Raw genomic sequence first — 23,871 nt, forward strand, 5'->3', positions numbered from 1 at the left:
CTCTGTAGTAATTTTGTGGGGCACTGCACTAAGGCAGTCATCCATCTGGTCACACTCTCCTGCTGTGAAATTTTTTTGAAAGTAGTCCAATGCTACTCCTGCAACATCCTCCACTTTTTCAACCCAATTATTGTTTGAATCCCTTATTCTTTGTATGTAATTTCTACTTCTTCTCTGTGAGGCCTTTGAGTGGAAAAACTTTATGTTTCTATCACCATGTTTCAGCCAAGTGATCCGAGATCTCCGTGCCTAATAAATTTCTTGTTTACATAATAAATCATCCAACTTCCTACTCAGAACCAAGAGCTCTGCCTTACTCTCCTCAGTATAGTCACTACAATTCAAAGTTTCAATTCTGTTTTGGTGTTGTTTGATTTCCTCATTTGCCAGATGGGTTTTAGTTGATCCCCAAGCCAACAAATCTACCCCACAGGCATTGACTTTTTGTTTAGCTATCTCTAGAGCGTCTGGCAGAATGCCCCCTCTACTCTAAGCTTCCTTTACCACAGCCTCACAATCATCCCAAAGAAGCCATGCTTCCTCAAACTTGAATCCATGACTTCTTGTCCTTGCCATTTTTTGTCACACTTCACATGGAGCACAATTGGAAGATGATCAGAGGCATAAAAGGATAAGTGTGTTATCTTAGAGAGTTGAAATTTTGCCCTCCAAGCCTCATTCCCCACTGCCTTGTCCAACCTCTATTTAGTGTTTGCATGTCCAAGTCTTCTATTGTTCTAAGTGAAAGGGTAACCTTGGAAGCCTAAGTCAAACAATTTAGCCAAGTCCAGTGCCTCACAAAAATCATCCATAAGCTTTTGTTGCAGTAGTGTGTTGCTTAATTTCTCCGAGGAATTCATGATGGCATTAAAGTCTCCCATACAAACCTATGGTCCATCCACAAAAGATCTAAGATGATTGAGTAGAGCCCATGACTTACCACGTTGGCTAGCTTCAGGCCACCCATAAAATCCGATGAGAAACCAATTGAACCCATCTTCTTCCATGACTTTAACAAGAATATGGTTCATGGTGAAATTGATGAGTTCCAACTGCACTCCTTCCCTCCAAATCAGTGCTAATCCTCCTCCAGAATTCAGTTGCTTAACCACTATTTTGTTTGGGAACGATAGGTGCCCTAGTTGTCTGTCAAACCCCTCCTTGTCCAGTCTAGTCTCCCACAAGAAGCAAACCGTAGGTGCTTGAACCCACATGATGTCGTGCAGGCTTTAAACTGTCCAAGGGTCCCCAAGTCCTTGGTAGTTCCAACTTAAAACTTTCATTACATCCGGCAAGTGCGGTTCTCCACCCTTGCCAATTCATCATCGTGGACATCCTCTGTGTCTGCAACTCTCCTATGTTTTGCTGTTTTCGCCATTACCTCGTGCTCACCTTTAGGTTCTACAACATGATTGATCCCTCTTTTACCCAACTTTGATATAGGACACTCTTTATTTGTTTGCACCAGCCCACAGTCCATACGGGCAACACAAGTCCACTTGGGCTTGGTTTTTGAGTCCGTAGGCCCAATAGTTTTAAAATCTTGCACATGGTTAGTATAAAAGGGCACGTGATCTGCATTAACATTTGAATTTGGAACCTCAATAATGTTACCCGCATTCTTACGGATACCCCTTTCCAAACTAGTCTTAACTTCTTTCATGGGTGAGAATTGATGGCCTTTTAATTGAATCTCGGATTTTTCGTTGCTTCCAAATCCACATTCCTCTCTAGGGTTTCCATCTTGCTTCTCGGACACCACCAAAATTGGCTCCGCTTGTTGTGAATTACCCCCTCCACCACCTTGTGCCTCACCCCCTTCCCTAGTTGATCTCGATGGACTCGTGGTGGTTCGCTTCGGTGGCGTACGTGAGCGGCCACCAGATGCTCTCATCCAATCCCCGTTCTAGCACTTCACATCTCCATTGTGTTTAGCAGCAGCAAAATGTTCAGTGCAATGCTGAAGATTGTGTCCAAGCATACCACAGTAGTGACAGAAAAGTGGCAGCCTCTCATACTTAAACTTTCCCTATGTTCGTTCACCATCTGCACTAGCTAGATAAGCCCCCCGCCTAAGTGGTTTAGAGATAGGCAAGTCCACCTTAACCCTCATAAAAAAGTTTGATCATCAGGATTCCTCCTCCTCTCCACATCTTCCACTTTACCTAGTCTGCCTCCAACCTTCGTAGCCACTGTGAGAGACACCATATTGAATGAAGCATCCCAGATTTGAATCCAAAGATAAGCAAAGTCCAAACTAACATTCCTGGCATTCATGCCTCTATCACTATGCCACTTCTGTAGTAAGAGAAGTTGATTATCAAACGTCCCCGAGCCATCATGTAGTATTCTCTCCATGTTAAACTCAGTGTTGAATTTAAATTGGAAAAGATTTTCCCCCACCTCTACGATCTATAATCCTTCATTCAAACCCCAGGCCCTTCTTAGAGTGGCTTTCACTGCTCTTTTGTTGTAAGGTTTACAACTGAGAAACTTTTCGATCAGACTTAAGTTACAACTTTCAATCTCCCTTAATCTTCCTTCATCCGAGATCGCAATAGTTTCCTCTTCCTCCACTGTTAACGACATGTTCTTCAAGCTATCAATAACCTCCTCTACCATTGTGATTACAGAAGGGTTTGATAGGAAAGACAACCACAGTAATAGTTTAGAAGATAGGCTAAACCCTAAGGGTGATCCTTAGGGAGGGAAGGCTCGTCAACAGACGAGAGAGACAGCTCCTACACGAGGAGAGTTTTTTCCTCTATTTTGGGAGTTTAGTTGTTTATTTAGGGTTTTAAATACATTTAATTTAGTGTTGCTTTGGTTATCCTTAAAATGGATACTAAATGGTAATTAGTATATTGAATCATAATATATCAACGGTAACTAAAAAAAAAGGGTACAACTTCAAATACGTTTGACATCTTTTCAAAAAAAAAAAAAAAAAAAGTTTGACACTAACAAACCAATTAAGGAATGGTTAGAAACCAATCAATTAACATTGAATAAAAGAAAAACATTAACCACTAAAGTATACTAGGCAGCCAGCTCATAACAAAGTGTTAACAAATATAAGTAATAAATATAAAATATTATGATCTTTATAAAAATATTACAATAAGTATAAATAAATAAACAAAATTGAATTCCTCTACCTCATGTGCTCTATTTAAGTATATGTTGAGAACAAATTGTTACCAAATCTAATTTTATAATTTTATATTGTAGATAGTATTTTTTTTTTTGGTAACAATTAAACAGATTTAAAAGTTGAGAGGATATGACTCCTTCTATGTTCAAAGGAAAGACCAAAGGAATAGGTGACCAATAATTCATTATCAGTGTAGTGTATTATCCCTTTTAATGCAAATGCTAAATATAAGAAAGTTCTAGCAGGAGTTTTTGATTCAACACAGTGAGATCCCCTATATCATTATTGTTATGGCATGTACATTACTACTTAAGATTGCTGATTCAGAAGGTTCTTACAAATGTATAGACTAAATCTTGGTTTTTTACCTTTAATTAATATCATAAACCAATAGATTCATAATAGTATTTGTAAGCTTGATTATCATAGATAGATGGAGAAGAGAGGTATGGGTTAGGCAGAGTAGAAAGGAGACCAAACAAAAATCTAATAATTTGATAGTTGGGGGTGGAAATTTGAACCCTAGACATTCCCACTAGAAACAATAGGAGTTGAGAGATGTCATATGAGCTATAAAGCTATTTGTGATAGTTTTTAAATTCTATTGTATCTATATAAAAAAGGGTAAATTGCAAATTATACCCTTGTAATTTGGGGTTGTTTGGATTTTACATCTCAAAGTTTCAAAAATTCAATTTTACACCCCAAAGTTTCATTCTGTTAGCAATTCACCCCCCTTCCCTCCGGTTAATTTCTATTGTTAAGTGACACATCATCTTGCTGATGTGTTTTATTTTTGCCAAATCAGCTCTAAAACGATGCCATTTCAATGAAAACTAAGAAAAGAGCTGGCATTGTAAAATGAAAACACAAAACTCATCACCCATACAACATTGTTTCAGCCCAACTCAAAAATCTTAAATCAAAACCCCATGACCCTTACTGCCTTACCTCCTTAAGTGAACCCAAACCCAAACTATCAACTCGCCTTAAGTGAACCCAAGCTCCATTGTTGAAGGCTCCAGGCAATGGCAATGGCAATAGCAATGGCAATGGCAATGGCCACTCCAACAGTGAGTTCTTCTCTTTCTCTATCTTTTTGGATTTGTCTTTTGTCATTGATCTTGGTGTTTTTTCTTTTTTTTGATTGGGCTTGCTCGGGGTTTTTCTTGATTGGGTTTATTGGAGTTTTTATTAAATTTTTATGTTGGGATTTTTGTTGATTGGGTTTTGCTGGAGTTTTTGTTAAATTTTTTGGGTTATGGATTTGTTGTTGGAACTGTCTATCTATGTGTGATTTAAATTCATTTGCTTCCGTATTGGAACTGTTTGTGGTGAAGTTTGTTTCTCTTTGATTTTTTTTTTGGGTTTTTGTAGCACTTTGATACTATTGAATAGTACCAATTTGCCCTAAGGATTTTCATAGTAGTTTGTTGTCAATGATTTGTAATATAGTTGGTTGTATTTTGTTTAGTTCTAGATACTTTATTGATCTTTAATTTTGGTGGGTCAGTTTGTGATGATGAGCTGTGTATTGTATGGAGTAAAGTAATGCACGATTTTCATAGTAGTTTGTTGTCAATGATTTATAATATAGTTGGTTGTATTTTGTTTAGTTCTAGATACTTTTTGATCTTTAATTTTGGCGGGTCAGTTTGTGATGATGAGTTGTGTATTGTATGGTGTAAAGTAATGCACATTTTTAATTGATAAATTGACTAAGTACAATGGTTGTGGTCCAACTGAGTGGTCCATGTGTTGTGTTTTGTGCCTCCCATTTGCATGTATGTTTGGTTGTATTTATATGTGTATTATAATTTTGTAATGCATTAATTAAAGGTTATATATTTTTCTCAAAAAAATTAAAGGTTATATATGGGTGATAAGTTTTGTGTGTTTTCATTTAAGCTGAAATGACGTCATTTATGGGTCTGATTTGGCAAAAATAAAACACATCAATAAGATGATATGTCACTTAATAGTAAAAATTAACCCCTGGGGGAAGGGGGGGTTGCTAATGGAATGAAACTTTGCAGTGTAAAATCAAATGTCTGAATTTTTAGGGTGTAAAATCCAAATAACCCTAAGCTTTAGGAGATTAATTAAATTAAATTAATCTCCTCACATATGTTTTGCACATAATATAGCTTTTTTTTATTTTTTTATTTTATTTTTAAATATGCTTTTGAATAGTTGTAAGTAGTTATAGTTTAAGGATGATATAAGGATGAAACTTAGGTAAAATTAAAAGCAAGATAGTCAATTTTATGCAAGATGTTGTTTCAATTTAGCTAAGGAAATGAAATGTTTAATATCTGTCAATACTGGTGTATCGTTTCAAGGTTACTATAATCTAAATACATTTTTTTATATAACCAATAATCTATATACCTACATACATATGTTTGTATGTATTTATTTACATATTTATAAACATATAATTTAAAATCTGTATATTTTATAAGCCTAAATATTAACCAAGGTATATTAACCTTATGTATATGCTTAAATAACATGTTTAATATATTTTTTTGTACTAATTGAAAAATCCCATGTATGGTATAACTCAAAATAATCCAGTATTTTATTTGGTACATTTCAAAAAAGTATTAATATTAATTTAATGGCCAATGCAATATATACCAGTGACCACTGATACAACCAGTACCGATATGGTATTAACTACTTTGGTTAAAAGAGTGAATTTAAATTTGTTAGAAGTATTAAATGATTAAATTTACCATATTCCAATAGCTTAATATTTTTGGAGAATTAGTAATTTAACATGGTATTAAAACAAGAGGTTATAAATTTGATTATTGTCTCATTCACTCTACCTCTCATTTACTAGTAATTTAACAAAATTCAACTTCAAATTTAATTTTAGCTAAGACTATTTTTAAATCTTGTAATATACTCTTATGTAATATTGGGTTTTAATCATTTATTGAATATTCTAGGAAATTTTAAAAAGTGAACCCAAGCCACCAAGATCTTCTTAGATAATAATGATTAAATTTTCTATTAAATTTAATTGTTTGGCTTTGCTAAACAAAATAAGTGCTTATAAGTGCTTATATAGATTCTCAAAAAAAAAAAAAAAAGTGCTTATATAATAAAGTACAAAGTTTGGCTACAAAATTAGTTGTAGCCAATAACTACAATTTCACTTAATATCTTTTTATTAAATAAGAATTTTGACAAATCTACTATTAGATAATATTTTCTGCTTATACGCTCCATACTTGCAAAATTTTTAGAAGATCAATAACTATGTCATTAATCAAATGTTTAAATTTAAAGTTTTTGTAGACTAAAATTATGCATAAAAAAGAAGTTTATAGATTGAATAGTAAATAATATCTAATTAGCACAAAATTGACATGCGTGTAAAGAACATGAAATCTAATAGTTAAATTTTCAAAATATTTAGTTATATTAATGTTTTTAGTAAGATTTATAATTATTGCCTACAACCAAGTTTGTAGCCAAATCCTATCAAAAAAAAAATTGTAGCCAAATTTTATCCTATAATAAAATAAAATAATAACACCAACTCAACCTCTTCTCAATAAAAAACTCATTTATGTTCATTTGTTTATAAACAAGCCATACTTGAGCCTTAGTCTTAAACTTGTTTAATAAATCAAGCCCAAGCAAATATTAAGGGCAAAGTAGAAAATACATAAATTTCAAAACTTGATTCCAATCCCACTCAAATTATCCATGAAGTGTAATTCTAAAATCACACTTTTTCTTTTTCACAACTATCTTATGTGACCTGTCACTTTTACATAAACCTATCATTTTTTCTCCACCACTCACAGTTTGCTACATTAGAGTTGTAGCAAAATTGTGGCTTAATAGAACATGGTCCTAGAATTTTTTCTTGGAGGAATTAAGAAGAGTACTTTTTAACCCCTTCCAAGTCAAACCCACGAATAATTTCCCCTCCCCTTTTAGGAAACATCAAAAATTAAATCCCCACCCCAATACAACCACTTCACACAGCGAAGGCAGGTTAAAACGAACAAACAAAGACTGTACGAGTTAAATTTCAAAACCCCTTATTTAGCGGGGAAAAAAAAAATCAAAACCCCTTAAGTCACTGTAAAACCGTAAGATTGTTAAAAAGAAAATGCTATAGAACATGACAATCATCGAGTTCCAACAAGGTTATATGTATAGTCGTGTAGGTTTAAGGAATTTCTGTAACATATCCTAGATAATTGGGACAAAGGTATGCACTGATGACTCCATTTTCATCCTCATGGATGACTCAAGCTTAATTAGTACAGAATAAAACTTTAATTTCTATTGGACATCCTTTTAGAAATATATCACCTGTAAAATATTAGTGGAACTGTGTTATACAAAGAACCAGTCTATTTCACTCGTGCATAGCACTTATCTTTACCATGATAATTCCAAGAACACAACCTTTCAACCACCAATTCATTCTTTGTCCAACCTGTGAGAATCAGAAGGCAGACCGAAATCTACCACATGATAGGCTATCAGACCTGACATCACTCCTCTTGAGGCGCGCTCTTACACAGTGCAGGAAAATTGCCAGATATTCATAACTTGCTGGGGATGATCTCATTAGAAAGCCTTTCCATCTTGCGAAGTTGGATGGACTTTTTAAGCAACTCCTGCCTTTCAGCCATAAATTTAGCAAAACGGGAACCCTTCCCTTCTTTGTTGTTATCTTCTAGTAGCGATTGTGGCAGATTAGGCAGAGGAGGGGGCTTGGGGGATAGCGGTGGCATCAATGCCCATACAGAAGAAAGGTGTTCATTCGGTTGATCAAGGATTCGTAGAAGTGACAGATCCTGCATATCTGTCGGAGAAAAGCAAAGTCATCAGATCTACCACAACTATACTTCCTAACTTCAGTAATTACTAAGTACCATGGAGAATTCATCTAACATAAAAACTATGGCATAAATACAATATTTTCTTACTTCCTTCTTCCGCTTTCTCACTTTTTATGTAAAAAATTCATTCTTCCCAAAAAAAAAAAAAAAAAAAATGCAATGCATAAGCAAGAAATTCGTTTGAATTTCAATAAGAGAAAATAGTTTATTTTTCTCATGCTCAGCACCATAGTCAATTTGTCCTGCTTGCACTGCATATCTAGCCAAAAAGCTACCCAATTTTCTGATGAAATTGAGCTATTAAGATTTGTGAAGCTAAAAGTGGGATCATCATTTCTTATAAATAATAAAAAAGGAAACTTTTTTACATGGTCATGATAATAAAAGTGAAATCATATTATCTTCTGCAGTTTTAAAGACACTAACCCTCTGAGAATTTGAAGATTGGTGCCAGAGCAGCACATGGAATACTAAAGTTCAGATGCGGTATAACTGTTCCACCACCATGCCTTGCATTGCTGTATCAAGAATATGAAATTCAATCAACAAATTGAATGATCATTGAAATATGAATGAAAATGCAAAGAAGAACATGATTAATATCCTAGGGGTGAACCTTAGGATTTAGCATGTTCTCTCTTATTTTCTTGTATCTCTATTTTCAACACCTCCTAGATCATGACACAAACCAAGTATCTATGAAGCACGGGTGCGTTTCGGGACTCGGGTGCGGGTGCGGGTGCGGGTGCGGGTGCGGGACTCGGCAATTTTTGAAAAAGGTGGGTGCAGGTGCGGCAGGACTCGACGATTAAAAAATTATTAAAAATATTTTTATTTATATTCTTAATATATTGCTAAGAATATTTTTTCACATTATATAAACATATACCAAATTTAAGAGCAATAGTAAATAATAACTAAAACATGATGTTCTTAAATTTTTAATATATTACTTATCATACTTTTTTTTGTACTTTTTTTTATTAATAATTTTATATACATATATTTCTTTATATATTATTGGTCAAAATCTATATAATTTATTGAGAGTCTTAAAACTATAAGTCCAAATTTCAGATAATTTATCAATTTCAAGTCTAAATATCTATCCAATAATTATAATAATACTATTAAAACAATATTACTATTAAAATATTCTTTAAAAAAATTACTATTAAAAACGCAATATAAAAGCTCAAGTTAAATATTAAAATAATTTTATTAATCATATATTACGTGTGGCCCGTAAAAATAAAGTTTTGTCAAATCTCTTTATCATTTCTAACATCCACTCACGTGCTAAGTTCACAAACATAAAACAAGGCAAGGTCCACTCACGTGCTAAGTTCACAAAACAAAAAGAAAACATAAAACAAGGCAAGGAAAATTTAAAATAGAACTGAAAAGGACAGACAAAACGAAGAAAGGAGAAGAAGAATAACGAGCGGACAAAACGAAGAAGAAGCAGCCGCCGCCTCTGCCATGCCGGTTTCGCCTCTGCCATGGCCTGAATCGGCCGTTTCGCCCGATACGGCCCGAGTCGGCCCGATTCAGCGCGAATCGGGCCGAGTCTGAGCAGCGTCGGCGCGAGTCAGCTAAAAAAAAAAAAAAGACACGTGGCCGGACGCGGCCGGACACGCGGGCAGCGGCGTCGCTCGCGCGTCGCCACGTCCAGCCGCATCGGACGCGGGTACGGCTCCTCTGGAGCCGCGTCCGTGCTTTCCAGCCAAGTATGCAAGTAGGCAGCACGAACTTCCACCAAGGAACTATACTCATAGGAGACTAAGAGTCCGTTTGAGAACAGCTTATTTAGTTGAAACTGAAAAGTTTTTGTTGAAAGTACCGTAGATAAAGTTAAAAACTAGTTGAAATAGTACAATGAGACCCATGAATAGTATCAAAAAGTGCAATGTGACCCATAAATAGTTGCAAAAATAAGCTGAATAATACCAAAATTAGCTAAATAGTAAAAAAAAAAATTGTCTTTTTCAGCCTATGTCAAACGCAACCTAAGAGTTCCCCTTGACATCAAAATCTAGAAGCCCAACACCAATGACGTCACACCACATCACAACCCACAAGTGTGGAATTGGAATCAACTTCATGGGCATAGCAGGAAAAGTGTTGGATTTGAAGAAAGGGGAACAAACCCTACCTCTCCCCCCACCCCCCCAGTCTCTTTTTCTACCTCATAGTAACTTATATCATTTTGTACAATTTCAGTCACTGTACCTTGTAACAAGTCCAATCATATGACCATCTGAATTGACAACAGCACCACCACTACCACCAGGATGGACAGCGGCTGTTGTTTCAAGCATCACTGGAAATTGTCCTTGTGTATCTCCTTCTTGACTGAATGAATACGAGTTGGGCATCGTTGCTTTGACCACTTTTGCTACCACACCAGAGCAGACAGATGGGAAGAAGCCTGTTGGGGATTTGGAAGCAGAACCGGATACAAAGACTTGAGAAACAATAAGAACATGGAATGGAAATATATGGACATCTCACAAGAACAGAATCTAGTCCTCCTTCATGGCACTTTGAAGTGAAAATCCAATCTCTAGAACAATGTTGCATTAAATACCAGATTTAAAGACATGATATAAAGAGAATCAAATTTCATGATTCAGATTCACAGACAGTCATATATCTAATGAACACAGTAGAGTGAATTGAAGTGAAAAAGGGTTTAGAATAAAAGAAATTATCTTAACCTGCATCAAATTTTTTTTTTTTTATTTGGAAAATTAAATCACATTTTTGTGGGAAAAAAAAAATCCAGGTTTAGTAATGTCATTATTTTTGTAACAAACCTCCCTCCCTTATGTGCAGTAGCTAAGATTGTTGTATTAGAATAAATCAGACTATCAGAATCCCAAAATGTAAAAAGGTTTCTAAAGTCTTTTTATGGTACAGTGGTACTAAACTCATAAAGTTCAGCAAACATAGGATTAAAAGTTATTTCAGAAAATTTAATTATCACAATTTTACAGGTAATAACTGATAAATTGTTCTGTGAGACACACACACACACACACAAAATTCTGAAAATGCAATGAAGATAAATATTTAAGATGTCACGTCACCAAAATGCAATATTATATTCCATGGGGTTTCAACCAACCAAAAGCAGAGAAATAAGGTAAGCAAAGCTATACCACATCTTGGGCCAAAGAGTCCATGTCCAATAACATATGCCTTTGATCCCAAAGATGGGCATTCAAAATCCACGATGATAGGCGAAAGTTGATCGGGAACATACTCAAGCTGCAGCAGGGCGACATCTAAAGGTCCTTTACAAACATACAGTACTTTAGCATCACACCAAACCCAGGGTTGCCTATGATCCAGGCGAACACGTATGTTTCTATGGCCTCTGTAAGATGAATTCATTTTATATCCACTAAACTCATTAGAGAGAAAAGTATTCACAGTCTTCAGCGACTTTGGCAGCAAACTCTGAATCTTCTGGTTGCCCTCAACTCTATTCTGGACAAGCGATGCAGATTCCTCAGTCAAGAAGGAAAGATCCTCTGACTGGGATCCATATCTTACACCCCTGACAGTTGTTTTCCCAAATCTCCACGGTTCTAACAGGTGAGCATTTGTAAGTATCAGGCCTTGGTTGTTGAGCAGAACCCCAGATGCCCAAACTCCATCATCACAAGTAACAAGACAAATAGCACCCATTGCCTGCTCAACTGCTAGCTGGGAGGGGTAATAGGAATCAAGATGCTTGTGCAAATAGCGAAAGGTTCCATCTAAGTCTTTGCCATCAGATAAAAATGCTTTCCCAACAGCATTAAAGTTTCCTTCTTTGTAACCAGGTCCTTTTTCTGCATTTTGAGGATCCTTCCGCAGCAAGTCACAACAAGCAGTTGCCATGGCTTCCCATGGAATCACCAGCTGTTACCCAGCGCTAAAGTTTTGCATGATGAGTTAATTATAACAAAGTTCAAACTATGTGGAAGAGAGAGAAATCTTCTTAAATTACCTGAACTTCAGCACCACTGGCTTTTTGCCTTAGCGGTTTTATAAAAATACCGATGAGATGTGCATGCTCACCAAAAACTGGACCACCCTCAATTCCTGACAGATTCAGTATTAAAGGGAATGAGAAGCCAATAGAATATGAATAATAAAAAATCAAACAAAGAAATGCACTCACCAGGAAGACCCCGTATGTCAGCCATCAACAATGATCTATTCAATGAATTAGGTGGATAGCAGTTGGCAATGGATCCGACTGATATACTGATGCAAGCAGCAAAATAATTTTAAAAAAGAGAAGAAAAATGAAAAGCGTGATGCATCAAATGGAACACTATATACACGCACACACAGAGAGAACAAAAACTAATTTGGTCTCAAAGATTGAATGCCCACAATGAGCCATGACTCTCCCCCCCCCCCCCCCACAAAAAAAAAAAAAAAAAAACACCATATAATTAATGAAAAGAAAAATACAGGGATAAGTAATCTTCTTTTTTTATCGGTAAATTAGAAATACACCCAAAGAATCTTGCAAGCATTACTTCACCCTCTGGGCTCCACACTTATCTTTGATGCAGGAAGCACAAAGACAATTATATTCAAGGGTAATTGCACAAATCTACCCTAAACTATAAGGTTTTTGCACCTTGCACGTAAATCATTAGAACTTGCAATCACCACCACAATTTTTAAAAAGCTTGTACATTGCAACCCATAGCCAGATTAGTTGTTAGAACTAACGATCATGTGCAAGTCACGTCGCCCTAACAGGTAAATTCCCCATTTACACCCATACATGATCTGAAATTAGAAAATTACCCATTATAAAAATCCGAAACAAACCAACCCACCTCAATAACCCATAATTGCTTTTTCAAACCCAGCCCACATTGCCACTGCCAAGACAGCACAGCCCAAATACAGCAAAGTGTTGCAACTCACAATGCATTAGAGCCCTAGGGAGATCCAAAGTGGTTGGAAAACAGAAAAAGATGTGTCTGACCAACCATGATTCCTCAAACTTCATTCAATGTTGAGAAGATGAAATATATATATATGCAAACCAAAATTTCCAAGGAGTCCAAGATTTATAAATATGTTGTTACACTTATTGGCATCTCACACCATGAAACAATCTGTACAAAGGTGGCAAATTTTGAAAAGTTGGGTTTCTTAGATGCTGAAATCTTCAGTCCTTTTGGGAGTGTCTCTCCTTATGTCAATACTATCAGTTGATAAGGTACAGAGGAACTTGACTTTCATTTTAGGCAAGATGAAGCTTCTTGCTAGTAAGGTCCCCCAATACCCACATTTCAATTGTACTCTAATATAGAGGTTTTTTGAGGCCATAAGTACTTGTTTCTGGGAAGATACAGGACATAGGTCTTGATTTGCAAATTATGGGACCCAAAATGATTAGGGCACTAAGGATGAATGAGAAGAACATGACAACATTTTAAGTTTCAAGCCCAAGGATGTTTCTGATGAATTGATGAAGCTTTTTAGAAAGGTGGGTTGGTTTGTTAGGGATTTTTAGTGAGCATAATTTTGTGATTTCACAAGCAAGGGCAAAACGAAATTTTTTAGGGTCCCGTTACTTGCATGTAATATTAGTTTTACTGGCTCCTCCTCCATAGTTTAGGGCAGACTTGCATTTTACTTAATTTTAGAAGTCAATTGGATTTTATTTTATGTCTTATTAGTTAATTAGATTATTAGGATTTTATGTAATTTGCTAGAGTTACAGGTATTTTTGTGATTTAATAATTGGGCTTTCTTACATCAATTACAATCAAGGTTTATACTGTTTAGTTGTAGTAACCTATACAAACACGCTATCATACTCCAATGGAATAGTTTTACAATTTCCTTGATTAATAAATTTACATTGAAATTTTCTCAATGGTCTAGTATTGATTATAGTCAACCCTAAGTGTTTGATTCCTAGGCTTTGCTTTCTTGTTTGATATCGATTCCAAATAATCCTAGGTGTTGATTCCTTCTTTTCTTTTCTTTTTTTTAAGTTCAGTATTGCATCAGTTTTGATTCTAACCTGTGTTATGTCATTTTGATATCAAATCCAAATTCAATTGTGGTTTTCAAGCATTGTTGTGGCCTATGGATGACAACCAAAACCACAAAAACAAGAGAAAAAAAAAAAAAATCACCAACAACCCACAGGCTGTCCAGCCCATCACAAAGCAAAACTCTCTGGAGTCTCAAACCACCACATCATTGATAGCAAAGCCAAGCCACCATACAAAGTCCTGTTACCACCAGCTCAAGTTCCCAGCCCAAAACGCAGAAAACAACAACCACCTCAAGTTCCCAACCCCAGAACACCAAAGAACAACCCCCCACCCCCCAAGGCTGGGACAATCACAACCGCAGCCCAAACCATCTGCTGATCCCACAGCCCGATCCTGCAATCCACTAAATCACAAAATCACCAACTGCCTATGACTCTAGTCTACCATCTCAATTCATGACAGCACCCCCTCCATAAAGGCATTGTACGGGTTGATGGGTAAGGTTGGGGTTCAAGTCACTTATCAATACTTATACCAGAGACCTTTTTAGGTTCACCAAGGGAAACAAAATATTTCAGGACTAATTATAACCAAAGTTTGTGTGTGTGTGTTGCATGTAATTAAATGTAATAATAGTTATTGTCATTGACCTATAAAAAAAAAAAAAAAAAATTTAGTAGTATAAACCTGTACAAAGTAAATTATTACTAGAATAATACTATTTTCATTTAATAATTATTGGGCCGCCAAAGCAATATAGTTTTATTAGATTTTTTTTCCATACCATAACACAACCTACTAACCCAAGTCCAAAATTTTTTTCTCCACATGTTCTCTCCATATTTATCTTCTTCTTTTTTTCCCTTTTCCTTTTTCCCACCCACCACAATCTTTATTCGTTATCTTTTTCTTCTGTTTTTTGTCTCTCAATTCTTCATTTCTTCTTTCTTCAATTTTCCCCACTCTTACAAACTGCCTCTCTCTCTCTCTCTCCCCCTCACAGTTTACTTTCCTCATCAACACCACCCACTGCAATCCCTGCTTTCTTCCTTCTTTTATTTTTCTGCTTTCTTCCTTATTTCATTTTCTTCTTTCTTCAATCTTCCCCACTCTTACAGATCTGCCTCTCTCTCACTCCCTCGCAGAGTTTACTTTCCGCTCCAACACCACCCAGCCCAGAATCAGTGCTACCCATTTTGCTCCCGCAAGCCGCATCTCTCCTCACCACCACTCTGTAGCTCTCTCTCTCTCTCTCATCAACACCACCGATCCCAGAATCAACGCTCTTCACCATGCTCTTCCTGCAAGCCCACTCTTCACACCACTACACCTCCTATCTCAATTGTAGAATAATAATATCCCAAACCAAATGTATTTTTTAGTCCAGAATGGCCAAAAAGGACAATATCAATTAAAGTTGTCCAGTGTTTGAGACAGGGAAAAACAGGGGGCATAGTAGTACTGGATTGTGTACCTGTACGACAAATACCAGTTATACCAACTGATATGAAAAGATATCAACAACCTTGGTTCAAGTCCCCTAAGGTGATAGGTAAATTTGCCAAGAAATAAAAAAGAGTGCAATAGTTAAGAGACCATGGAAAACATGCTAATTTTACATAAATTATCCCTTCTATTCAATGGAGGAGATCAAAGAACCAAAATTGAATATGGAGATAAGTGGAAACCCAATGGAATTAATTTGGACACCATGCAAATTTTTTTTTTTTTTTTTTGATAAGTAATAAGACTTATATTCATCAGTAAAAAACAAAAACAACAAATACAGGTGTTCATGATGGTGAACACAAAAAAACAGAAAACAAAAATGACAGAAAAAAGAAAAAGGAAGGCAGCTTAATGGGCACTTCTAAGGGAAGAAAAAAACTCCAAAGCAGAAGAACAGTTAGAAGAACCCAGCACCTAGCCCAATCAAAAAGAGTATTTTGGTTGAGAGCTTGTAATTGATCAAGCGTTCTCTCCAGATCCTCAAAAGAGCGTCGGTTTCTTTCCAACCAAACAACTCACATCAAACAGCCAGGAACCATATTCCATATGTCTGAAGAAAATTTCCCCAACCAATTCCTCCAATAGGACACCAAACTCTCCACTGAACCTGGCATGACCCATTGGATCCCAAAAGTTTGTAACATATGCACCCACAAAGAATAAACGATAAGGCAGTGAATGAGAAGATGGTCCCCAGATTCCGCAGAACAGCGGCACATACAGCACCTATTTGCCAAAGGAAGGCCCCGAAGCATCAAATTGTCCAAGGTAAGAATCTGACCATAGGCAGCGGTCCACAAGAAGAAAGCCACCCTCTTAGGAACCTTGACTTTCCAAATCCCCTTCCATGGGAAGCAAGAAGGGGATGTACCCCTGATCTTGTAATAGAAAGACCGAATATCGAACTTCCCATTCCCATTAAGACACCAAAGAGGTCTATCACACCCAATACCTCTTGGAATTTGAGACTGAATGAGTTCTAGGAAAGAGAAGGCAGCCTCAAATTCCCTCTCATGGAAATTCCTATAAAATCTCACGTTCCAAAATCTACTAATCCATGCAATTTTAAAAAATGACCATCAAAAACTTCGAGATCTTATATATATATATATATATATAGACACACGAATGGAAATAGTCAATTGACAAAGACAAAGGGCACCTCCTACAAAAATTAAAGGAGTTCAGGACCGAGAGAAGAAATGCCTCCGCTAGATTAAAAATTATCAATTGAAAGCAACAATGACAGAACACACCTTACAAAAATTTACATGCAATTTTCAATCCAGTTTACGATTATAAAGTGCTTCACAATGCAAGCATGTCAAAAAACGAAATTCTAACAGAATATAAATTTATGAAGAAAGAAAACTACCTGTTAAAGAAGTGCAAAGGTGATAAGACACCAAAAGGCGAACCCAACGCTAGAAGAAAATCCCCCCTCTTATTCAATGGTGATATGACGATGTTAGGCACATCCTAAATAACAAGAATTCACCAGTCACTCTTTTGAACATAAATGTCTAGATAAAACACTGCCAGCAGACAAATCATGCCAGAAAATACTCACTAAATAATAATTCTAAATTCATTACCATATGGTATACTAGTAAAGGATGTAAGAACACATCTTAAATTACCTTAGGCAGTAAGGAAACTCCAAGAATCGCAATTCTAGTTGTTGACTTTCCCAAAAGACTAAAATTGCCTGATTCTCCCACTGTCAAATGGCTCTGACGCTCCAAGAAAGATTTAGCAACACGCTTGATCCGAATCAGTTAAAAAAAGCTTGTACATAAGATAGAAAAGGAAAAGAAATAGTAATAAATTCAAAAGGCAAATTAAAAGTCATGCCAAATTTGATCGTTGCACCAAAAATAAAAATTTGCTCCGGGACTAGACAATGTTTGTAAACTGCATAGTGCTTGAGAAACGTTTTACAAGATTTACAAGAAACTGTGCCCTGGTCCTTTTGTGACCACTGCTATGGATTTCTTCTACTTGCTCTTTGGGTGTACAATTTCAAATGTGACTTGAAATCTTTTTGCATCCTTTGGTCATGTTCCACTACGAAGATATTTTAAAAATAAAAAATAAATACCAACTATTTACTGACAGTCATTGTTTTACATTTAACTGCAGCTGCTAAAGACAAAAATCTTGAAGAGAATTACAGCTAACAGGTATCCAAATTCCATATAAGGTTTATAAATATCTTTTGGCTGATAATTATTATTGGCTTGTTTTCAGATTACATGCTAAAAGATCATTAAAAAAAAGTTGTTTTTAGTGGTAAGTTATACATGCACTGATGCACCCTATAGGTGTTGAACTCATGACCAACCTTCTATCCGATTCTTTTAGCCGAAAAGATCATTGGATCAGGAGTTTCCCAGTATGATACTACAATTTCCACATTTCTCTTGCAAAGGAAAATTTTAATACAGTTGCAAACAATTACATTTGACATGAGAGAATAAACTTTTTTAATTTGGTTGGGTCACTCAATTGTTCTAAATTCTACGAGACATGACATTATATTTCAGAGAGACATGTCTCTATGCAAAGCCAATAAATAGTCAAAACAATATTACATTTGAAGTTCAGTTGATGTTTTCTCATTCTTGTTCTATGATAGAGGAGTCTATTCATATAAAATAAAATAAAAAAGTCAAATAAATTTTGAGTAAATAATATGAATTGATTTCTCATAAAAATTTAGGAAAAAAAACATATGGAAAACCTTCTTCCCAACTAACCTCTTTCTGAATAGCATCCATAATAGGCTGAGGACCATTTCCATGTGATGCCAAAGACCAACCAACCTCCCATCCATTCTCTGGTGATCCCGAAGAAGCTTCAGTAATAGATTGGAGAGCAAGGGCAGATGCAGGGATATCAGCCTGCAAATAGAACCAGTTAATCAGCATTGAAAGTGAGTATCAAATGTTTAAAAGTACTATAAATTCGAGCAATATCAAGAAAGAAAAAAAAAAAAAAAAATGCTTATCATAAAGTACTAATTATCACATTCAGCATTACCGAACCTAAGCATCAACCACGAAAATAGCATTGCATTCACATTTTGAGAAATATCATTAAGTTATTGCCACAGCACATACAATCAAAACCACCATCTTTAACAAAAACAGGACAACCAAACTGCCATCAATAATTGTCAACTAGGAATATGAAAAAGAAATGAAAATTAAGATCCCATAAGTCTACAAGCTCCTTTTACAACCATTAGATAATTAAATGATTTCTTATGCCTCCTTAGACCCAACTAAACAAATTGAATGAATGAAAAGCTTACTAATGTTAAAATTTTCGCTCCAATCCAACGAGGAGCACCTTCATCCAAATCCTCAGACCCCATTTTACCCTGAAAATCAAATTACATTAATATATCACATAAATCCCCAGAAATCAAATCAACCCCAACCCCCAATTATCAAACCAATATGAATTTTCTTATACCTCTACCATAACATCGATCTCAACGCCGGAAATCAACTCGGGTGGGCCCTGAAAAGCTCATAATTAAACCAAAGCAAATACACTTAAAACCCAACCCCCAAAATTTAAAATACTAATCAATGATTTTACTTTTACATTAAATTATCACAAATGTTCCAACCTTAGCAATGTTCTGTCTATGTTGCAGTGACAGAAAAGGCTCAACAACAGAGGCAACAGTCACAACCAATACCGGGCATTGATTATCTTGGCCATAAAGCCCCTTAGCTACCTCACCATCGTAAAGGGTATCAGGAAGTAACATTCCAGAAGCTGATAGGGTCGTTTTGCCAGAACTACAAAGACCCAAACACACACAAAAAAATACTTCAATAAATGATTAAAAACTAAAACTTGGGAAATAGTTGTGGGGTTGTGCTGGAAATTTTTTGACTCACTGGTATTGGTGAAAAGCGTGTTTTCTCATCTTCATGCCCTTTGGGTCCTAATTTTTTTTTAAATTGAAAACAAAAACAAAAAATCATTAACAGTTACCAGCTATAAGAACAAAGCAATTCTTTTTTTATGTTTTTGGGATATTGAGACTTACAGGGCCTTGGACTCTGACCATGACAGCGAAATTGCGAGCGAATTCAACGACGTCCGGCAAAGCCATGTGTTGGGTTGGATTAGCTTTCTTTGAAGCTTTGGATTTGGATTTGGATTTGGATTTGGATTTTTTTTTTCTGTGAAATATGGGGGGTTTTTCTGTGTTGAGCTCAAATGCTACGAGCTTTTTGGAGTGTAATTTGTACAACGATTTTTAACGATTTGTTTTTGTTTTTGGGTGACGTAAGGATGTGCTTTTTTAGTTGAGTTGAACCTGGACGCCGACAGACAGAGTGAGATTTACGAGGTATTTAGATAGAGAGGCAAATGGGATGGATACGACGTCGTAACGATGTAGGACCAAATTACATTCTCGGCAATGGCCAATGGGCAGCGTTATTGAATTGATTATACTTTTTTTTTTTTTTTTTTTCTTTTTTCGGGTGGATGCAGCTAATTATTGGTGGCGTGTTTATAATTTATATTCGTCACTATCATAATGTGATATATATATGTCATGTCATGTCATGTCATGCTCCCCATTCCCATTGTGGCGGCGGATCTCAAGGGCAAATTGGTAACCTTACTACATTACATGAGTTCGGCGCAAGGTGGCCCACCGCTATCGTCCAGACACTGGAGTGACCCTCACTAATTGATCAAATTAGTCACAAACAATCACATTTATTATAGACAACACTTAGAGGTACAGTACCAAATTAATAACCTTACTACATTACATGAGTTCGGCACAAGGTGGCCCACCACTATTGGTCTAGACTTTAGACTGACCCTTAGTAATCGATCGAATTAGTCACAAACAATCATATTTATTATGGGTAAGTGTATTTTTCCCTGGGATGAAAATGGATTTTTCCTTATAAAATGAAAATGTATTTTTTAAATAAGTAGTCGTATAGTTAAATTTTAAGAAATGAATTTAAAAAACAGTACATGGTGTACTATATACAAGTTTTGTCCTTTATTACCCACCTACAAGAACTAGGCTCCGTTTAGTTAGAAATTTTTAGTATTGTTATTTAAGTGTTGTGAAAATACATGTGCGTTAAAAATGTGTTGTAAAAATACGTGTTTCGGTATTTAAACACTAAATACTATTATTTAAACACATGTACTAAAGGTCTGTTTGGATAAAATTCATTTTGCTAAAATTGAAAACTGAAAATTGAAAACACTGTAGTAAAATAATTTTTGAATGTATGAATAGTACTGTGGAACCAATTTTTAATGAAAAAATGTTGCTGAAAAGTGAGATTTGTGGGTCCCGTAACCAGTGCATGGGACCCACTAATGTACTAGAAAGGATTGAAAAGTCAAATAGTTTGGCTACTGTTCTTGAACAGTGCATAAACAGTAACCATTTGTCTCCTACAATGCATGCCAAAAAAAAAAAAAAAAGATAACGCAAGACTCAAAACGCCAAACGCTAGACGTGTATCCAAACCCACACTAAACACCCTAACACTTTTACTTAATATTTACTGTGAGTCCTCTAAGTGGGGAGGGAGTCCCAATCCCTTTGGGAATGATGCCCAGAACGGTGAAATAGGCAAGGCCGCAAGCCGCAAGGGCATGTGACATCCTTTGGAAGCAGCAGAGGAAAGTCATATAAATACTCCGTTCACTTTAACCACGCCTCCCTGTCTCTCTCCAAAGGTATGCAACCAAAAGAAATTTACTTCTCACATTCACTCCTTTTGTGTTACTAATTTTGGCATCGGATTGTTTACCAATGCTCCCAAGGTGGTGTCGTACTTTTGTCTGCAAGAACCTGAAATGATGAACTCTTGATAGACACCCCCCCCAAAAAAAAAAGCTATAATTACTAAACTACCCTTACCCACAACATCACCGCTTACAATTAGGAGCAAACTATTCTTCTTTCAAAAGAAAAAAATAATAATAACTTAAAAATATAGCTATATTGCAATTTACGCACTTAAAATTTAGGATAATTTGATTTTTAACTTTGTAAAGTTTTAAAATTTGGATATGTACCTCTCATGCTACATATCATTTAGGGTCCTTCCATAAGGTATCCATTAAGTGCCAACTAAGCTTAAGATGACATTGTTTTTTAAATTCAAAACTACGTTTGTGGGGCCCAACAATTCGTGGACCAGGCCCATTTGCCCTTAGAGAGTCCGAAGGCCCAATCCGAGGAGAGCTGTGGCCCAAGCCCTACAACGCAAAGCACAAAAGAATTTTGGGAGGCAGCCGAGGACAGTGTAGTCTTCGGCAGATCCATAGTCCCACCAGAACAAAGCGGTGAAACTGGTATAGGGACGAATTCGTAAGGAGATCCAAGATACCTTGGGGAAGTTATCCTTACTACCCTTCCAGATAAGACCCAGCGCCTGACAGAGCCGTACTCTGCAGTTTTAGCAAACCATCCCCAACAATTCCGGGATTGGACTGATGGGACAAATGTCAGTGTTTGTAAAGACTGACCCTACACGTGGACGAAGGATAGCGAATGCAAGCTAGTATAAAATAAGGAAGTAAGTAAATCACAAGAGGAGCCCAGCCCCAGAGAAAAAAAGGAAGACTACGTGGGGAAACATCTCAACAAGACTGGACTTCATGGAAGAAATCCCGTCGTTGGGTAACCGGGATAAGATCTCAAAAGGTCCTCGGATCAGCTCCGAGGAGCTCCATCCCACGGGGTACGACGCCTTAGAGCTTCCTCTAAAGCCATGACCGGGCATCGCCACTTGGCCAGCGGCTAGCTTTTCAAGCCCATTCTCTACAAATCATATTGTGAGGGACCTTTATTGCGTGAGCCCAAAAATGTTAGTGGGCCGCAAAGGAATCGTGTCCTTACAATTGGCGCCGTCTGTGGGAAAAGCTTGCGCGCTGGCGCAGGTGGCGGTGGAATCAACTCACACGCCAAGCAGAAATTTCTGGGATCTTCTCCGTCTCCGGTGACATATAGTTGTTGCTCCGATGTAAGCTTCTGCTAGGGGCTACGCCTCGCAGTGCTAAGGGCGCGGGCGTCTCTAGGGGCTTCCAGCCTCAGGCCGACTTTCCCGCCCTGGCGTAGGGGCTCGTGGTCGAAAAACAAAACAAGTACATAAAAAGATCGTAAGTTTTGGACAGAACCAAGGCCTTGCATGGTTCTCGGACTCAAGCCTATGGGGAAACCAAGTACATAAAAAAAATTTTCCAAGTTTTGGACAGAACCAGGGCATTGCATGATCCTCGGACTCAAAGCCTATGGGGAAACCAACTACCTGGATGAGGAAAACTAGGGTTTTGGACAGAACCTACAGCATTGCATGGTCCTCGGACTCAAGCCTATGGGGAAACCAACTACCTGGATGAGGAAAACTAGGTTTTGGACAGAACCACGGCAGGGCGTTGCATGGTCCTCGGACTCAAGCCTATGGGGAAACCAACTACCTGGATGAGGAAAACTAGGTTTTGGACAGAACCAGGGCGTTGCATGGTCCTCGGACTCAAGCCTATGGGGAAACCAACTACTGGATGAGGAAAACTAGGTTTTGGACAGAACCAGGGCGTTGCATGGTCCTCGGACTCAAGCCTATGGGGAAACCAACTACCATGAGGAAAACTAGGTTTTACGCCTAGGGGAAACCAACTACCTTGGATGAGAAAAAAACTTAGGTTTTTGGACGAAAACCGGGGCATTGCATGGTCCACGGGACTTAAGCCTAGGGGAAAACCACTACCTTAGATGAGGAAAACTTAAGTTTTGGACAGAAATAGGCAATTTAGACAATAAGTCCTCGGACTCAAGCCTATGGGGAAACCAACTACTTGGATGAGGAAAACTAGGGTTTGGACAGAACCAGGGCATTGCATGGTCCACGGACTCAAGCCTATGGGGAAACCAACTACGTGGATGAGGAAAACTAGGTTTTGGACAGAACCGAGGCATTGCATGGTCCACGGACTCAAGCCCATGGGGAAACCAACTACCTGGATGAGGAAAACTAAGTTTTGGACAGAACTATGCATTGCATAGTCCTCGGACTCAAGCCTATGGGGAAACCAACTACCTGGATGAGGAAAACTAAGTTTTGGACAGAACTAGGGCATTGCATAGTCCTCGGAATCAAGCCTATGGGGAAACCAACTACCTGGATGAGGAAAACTAGGTTTTGGACAGAACCAAGGCATTGCATAGTCCTCGGACTCAAGCCTATGGGGAAAACCAACTACTTGGATGAGGAAAACTAGGTTTTGG

The 23,871-nt window shown here is 37.0% G+C and overlaps 1 protein-coding gene across 3 annotated transcripts; it reads right to left on the minus strand.

The window, feature by feature from the left end:
* Positions 1–7,278: 7,278 nt before the first annotated feature.
* LOC115989336 (glyoxysomal processing protease, glyoxysomal) lies at positions 7,279–19,914 on the minus strand. 3 transcript variants are annotated; one of them, XM_031113003.1, is made up of 14 exons: positions 19,642–19,909; positions 19,490–19,536; positions 19,213–19,387; positions 19,053–19,100; positions 18,889–18,957; positions 18,332–18,475; positions 17,213–17,305; positions 16,948–17,051; positions 12,209–12,294; positions 12,035–12,129; positions 11,199–11,946; positions 10,267–10,465; positions 8,461–8,552; positions 7,279–7,997 (listed from the first exon to the last, which is right to left on the minus strand). In XM_031113003.1, the coding sequence occupies exons 1-14, from the start codon at positions 19,705–19,707 to the stop codon at positions 7,735–7,737; spliced, it is 2,229 nt and encodes a 742-aa protein (XP_030968863.1). In that variant the 5' UTR covers positions 19,708–19,909; the 3' UTR covers positions 7,279–7,734. The 3 variants fall into 3 exon arrangements, with proteins under 3 accessions (XP_030968863.1, XP_030968862.1, XP_030968864.1); XM_031113002.1 differs by having other exon boundaries at positions 17,213–17,335; XM_031113004.1 differs by lacking the exons at positions 7,279–7,997; positions 8,461–8,552 and having other exon boundaries at positions 10,267–10,600; positions 11,303–11,946; positions 17,213–17,335; positions 19,642–19,914.
* Positions 19,915–23,871: the final 3,957 nt, after the last annotated feature.

Source organism: Quercus lobata, chromosome 5, assembly GCF_001633185.2.
Source record: "Quercus lobata isolate SW786 chromosome 5, ValleyOak3.0 Primary Assembly, whole genome shotgun sequence".
In the NCBI taxonomy this organism is placed as follows: Eukaryota; Viridiplantae; Streptophyta; class Magnoliopsida; order Fagales; family Fagaceae; genus Quercus; species Quercus lobata.

Coding starts and splice junctions, on each gene's coding strand:
- LOC115989336 (XM_031113002.1), bottom strand. CDS start 19,707: ATGGCTTTGCCGGACGTCGTTGAATTCGCTCGCAATTTCGCTGTCATG. Junction 19,537..19,641: donor TGGTCAGAGTCCAAGGCCCT/GTAAGTCTCAAT, acceptor AAAAAAAATTAG/GACCCAAAGGGCATGAAGAT. Junction 19,101..19,212: donor ATAGACAGAACATTGCTAAG/GTTGGAACATTT, acceptor TGAGCTTTTCAG/GGCCCACCCGAGTTGATTTC.